This window comes from Dipodomys ordii, unplaced genomic scaffold (genome assembly GCF_000151885.1).
Source record: "Dipodomys ordii isolate 6190 unplaced genomic scaffold, Dord_2.0 Scaffold113, whole genome shotgun sequence".
NCBI lineage: Eukaryota > Metazoa > Chordata > Mammalia > Rodentia > Heteromyidae > Dipodomys > Dipodomys ordii.
In genome coordinates, this window is record NW_012267329.1 from 3,846,409 (window position 1) to 3,850,671 (window position 4,263).

At 38.6% G+C, this 4,263-nt stretch overlaps 1 protein-coding gene across 1 annotated transcript in view; it reads left to right on the forward strand.

Moving 5' to 3' along the window:
• Nrip3 (nuclear receptor interacting protein 3) overlaps positions 1 to 3,510 on the forward strand; it is a 26,783-nt gene extending 23,273 nt beyond the window's left edge. Inside the window, exons 4-7 of the mRNA XM_013028667.1 lie at positions 1,572 to 1,711; positions 2,323 to 2,375; positions 2,734 to 2,828; positions 3,123 to 3,510. Of these exons, the coding sequence (XP_012884121.1) occupies positions 1,572 to 1,711; positions 2,323 to 2,375; positions 2,734 to 2,828; positions 3,123 to 3,138 (304 nt within the window). The 3' untranslated portion in view covers positions 3,139 to 3,510. The remainder of the gene's footprint in view (positions 1 to 1,571; positions 1,712 to 2,322; positions 2,376 to 2,733; positions 2,829 to 3,122) is intronic.
• The last annotated feature ends 753 nt before the right edge of the window (positions 3,511 to 4,263 follow it).

The window sequence follows — 4,263 nt, forward strand, 5'->3', positions numbered from 1 at the left end:
AGTATCTACTTTTACTTTCTATTATTCTTTTCTTCATGGAAACTACTAGATGGGCCTTGAAATCTAGCCCAGAATCAGTAGGATCAACCCAATAGCATTTTCCATATTTCTAGTCCAAAGTAAAATAAATCATTTTGCAGCACAATTCTCTAGAGAGAAATAATCATCAAGATAGACATAGTGGCCCATTTTGAGCTGCTGTCAAGACATCCATATACATAGGTTATACAGTGATTTATTTATATAATCAGTGACCCTAACACCTGATCTGTTCCTTCTGTGTCTACCCTTTCCTCACCCTGTACCACTATTGTTACTCTTTGAAGTTGGCTATATGGGTTTTGTGATTGCTGTGTAGGGTGGGAGTTGGTGAGGGTAGAAGAGGAATCTAGGACTCAAGTCCTCTTGTGGGAAAACCTTTGAGCTTTTTTCTGTGTTGTGAAAAGATGAGCTATGATGCAATATGATGGTTCCAGAAAGACTAAAAATGTCCTGATGCATAATTAGGCATGCCATGTTTCCAGAGGAATTAATAATTATCTGTAAAACTGAAATTATTTTTCTTTTAGATGGGCTGTAACACCAAAAGAGAGGAAATATAGGAAAGCAGAAGTATTGGCACAGAAAGTCCATAATTAAGTACTTATCCACCAACCCATAATAGCTTGGTACTAGCTATTCCAATCAGCTTACATAATTGTGTGAAACCTTGTTGCTATTGCTTTCCTTCCTCCTCTGGCAAGTCAAATTAGGGAGGGCTTTCTCTATAATATTACGTGCTGATATCAATATTAGTGCTTTACCAAATAAATACTTGCCCTCACTAACTGTATAGCCTAAGACAAACAGATAAGAATAGAATGAGATGGAAAGGAGGAGAAAATTAGACATTGAACAAATCAACTTCTAAAATTACTATTAATTTGTCCTGTTTTGTGGGTTTTTTTTTTTAACCTACTGATGGGTAAAAAAAAACATGTTAACTAAACTGTCTCACAAAGTAGGCCTGTTTGAATGCAGAACTGAATTCACTAAATGTGTCAACTCTCCTCATTAACCAATACAGGTAATGAATACAAGCTTTTTTAAAAATAGGAAGTAAAAGCCAGTGCTGGTGGCTCGCGGTCCCATTTTTTTATTTTTTTTTATTTTTTTTTATCGTGAGGCTTGAACTCTGGGCCTGGGCGCTGTCCCTCAGCTCTTCAGCTCAAGGCAAGTGCTCTACCACTTGAGCCACAGTGCCACTTTTGGTTTTCTGGTGGTTTATTGGAGGTAAGTGTCTCATGGACTTTGTTGCCCGGGCTGGCTTTGAACTGTGATCCCCAGATCTCAGCCTCCTGAGTAGCTAGGATTACAGGCATGAGCCACCAGCACCCAGCATTTTTTGTATGTATCTCCTTGAAACCATTAGGACAAAGTGCTGAAATGAATATAGGCTGTTTAGTTCTCACTTTTTGTTGGTGTTGTTCTTGTGTGTTTTGATAAAATCCCAGGAAATTACTTAGGAATTCCAGTGGTGGGTCAGAAACTTTTGCCAAAGAGATTCTGATATTTTTTCTCTCCTGATGCAGGCTCAAGGAACATGTCAAATCTCATAAGCATGAAGGAGAAAAGCTTTCTCTGCCCCGGCATCTCAAAGTAGTGGGCCAGATTGAGCACCTGGTGATCACAGTGGGCTCCCTCCGCCTGGACTTCCCAGCAGCTGTGGTTGGTAAGTAGAATTGGGTACTGAAACTATGGCCCCTAATGTAAACTGTCATGAAGTTTCCTCAAAAAATGTCAGGTTCTCATTTTTCTGTTCTAGAAACTTTGTCCCAATTTTTCCCATACCAGATGGTTCTTAGTTACATTTAAGATGTGCTAAGAAGAAAAAAAGACATGCTAAGAATCAATGAGAAAAAAAAAGATTGGAACTCAGATAAAACAATTGATGGAACAAGAGAAGAAACATTTTTGTGTACAGGTGAAAATGTCCCCTGAGAGCTTTCCATGAAGTAGTGGCAAAGAGCAAGATTCCTTTGCCATGAATCCCTTGATAATTTCCCACTCTCTTCCTATGTTCTCTTCATGCATTCTATACCAGACTTCTCTGAGTTCTTCATATTGTAATTTTTTTTAATTTTTCACTAGAATAAAGACTTGGGTTGGAATTTTATCTCTACCAACTCCTAACTATAATAATCTATTTAAAGTACTTAATAAGAGATGTTCAACAGATACTTTTTGAACGGATGAATGGATGGATAAACCTAGGTCATTGGACTGCCTACTAAGACAGCATGTAAATGGCTGGATCTTAATTTTGTTTTGTGTTTTATTTAGAGGATAATGAAAAAAACTTATCTCTTGGTCTCCAGACACTCCGATCACTGAAGGTAAGATGAACTGCATTTTCCTCTCTGAGGCTGGGATCTTCTTACATGGAGAAAAATAGGAAGTAAGACTTTAGTATTTTTTTTTTGCCAGTCCTGGGGTTTGAACTCAGGGCCTGGGCACTATCTCTTAAGTTTCTTTTGCTCAAGGCTAGCACTCTACCACTTGAGCCACAGCACTACTTCTGGCTTTTTTCTGTTTATGTGGTACTGAGGAATTGAACCCAGGGCTTCATGTATGTTAGTTAAGCACTCTTACCACTAAGCCACATTCCTAGCCCCCTTTAGTATTGTTTACATGTATTTTCCCCTGAAGGTTATTGGGCACATTGACAGTGACCATGCTTCTCCTTTTCTTTAGTGTATCATAAACTTGGATAAGCACCGGCTGACCGTGGGGAAAACAGATAAAGAAGAAATCCCTTTTGTGGAGACAATTTCATTGAATGAAGACAAGTGAGTAGCCCAATTAGGTGAAATCAAATCCATTTATTCTGAGTTGGATATTCTCAGACACCATATGGAATTGTGTCCTGTTGTCAGCTTTAAATCATACATAAGTCCATCCCTTTCTATTCCCAAAGTTTACTGTTCCATAAAACTGTGTAGTCCACACTTTAGAATAGGCAGCAATGATATTACGCAGAATGGTGGGAAAATGAGAAACCTTAAAACCAAAGTTTTACATGCCTTCAGCATAACTCCTCTAAATCTGGTATCATTTCTTCTGATGTTTCTTTCTCATTTCAGCACTTCAGAAGCATAACCACAGCTTGCAGCATGTCTGCACATGAGCATACATACCAGGTTGACAGATTGAGAAGACTGGGTTCGAACCAAATATAGTAGCAACTTGCTGTGGATCAAGTCCTTCCCTCCAATAGATGCTCGAGGAGCTCCTTCACACTCAGACCTTTCTAGACTATAGTCTGTGCTTAGAGATCTTGTCTGGTTATAGCCATTGTTTTTTACTCCTTTGATCATAGATCCTTTTAACACTGCCAGGTCTCACTTGTGGCCTATTTCTCTGCTTCTTCCAAGAATTTGCTTTTTGAGTCAAGTACACAGCTTCTATTTCTCAATAGATACTTGCTTCCTTTCTCATAGCTAAATGTATAATAAAAAGCAATCTGACCTTACCTCCTTTCAGCTGTTTCCAAGAAGTGTAGAAAATCAATATCTTGAAATTAGAATCTCTTCTAACCGAATCATTGATTTCTCTAGTATGAAAGATGATCTTAAAGAGTCCAGAGAGATCATCTGGTACAAATCTTTCCTTTAACCATTGAGAAGCAAGTGAATCATCTGAAGTCATATATTAAGTCAGTGGTAAAAGGGACCAGAACTCATACCTGACTTCTAAGCTAAGGCTCCTATGCTGCTTCACTTGTTGCCAGGTTTTAAGAAGAAGGCAAGGATGTGACAGAGTGAAAAAATAAGGCAGGGTAAGGGAAGAGGATGCATGTATGCCAAGCCCACTAAAAGTTCCCTGCTCTAAAATGATACATTAGACCCTAATCTTGAGGGTCTAACACTGAGGGTACAAAGATTAATGAAATCTTTTCACTTTGAACTTCTCTAATAAGAGGAAGGCAAAGAAACATATCACAGACAGGAATAGTAATCCCTGAGATACAGTATCTGGGCACCATTGTGAAACATTACTCCCCCAATTCTGCCCAGCTTGTTATATATCTGACAAAAGCTCAGGAATCTGGAAATAGGGATAAAGAAGTGAAATGGAAAAATACTATTACAATGCCATAATAAAAGAAAATAGACTGAACAGAATCAATTAGTGGGGAGGCAGGCCTACCTGGGAAAACTTACCTGGGATAGAGATAGGGAGTGAAATTCCAGGCTCATGATTAAAGGTTAGTAAACCCCTCAG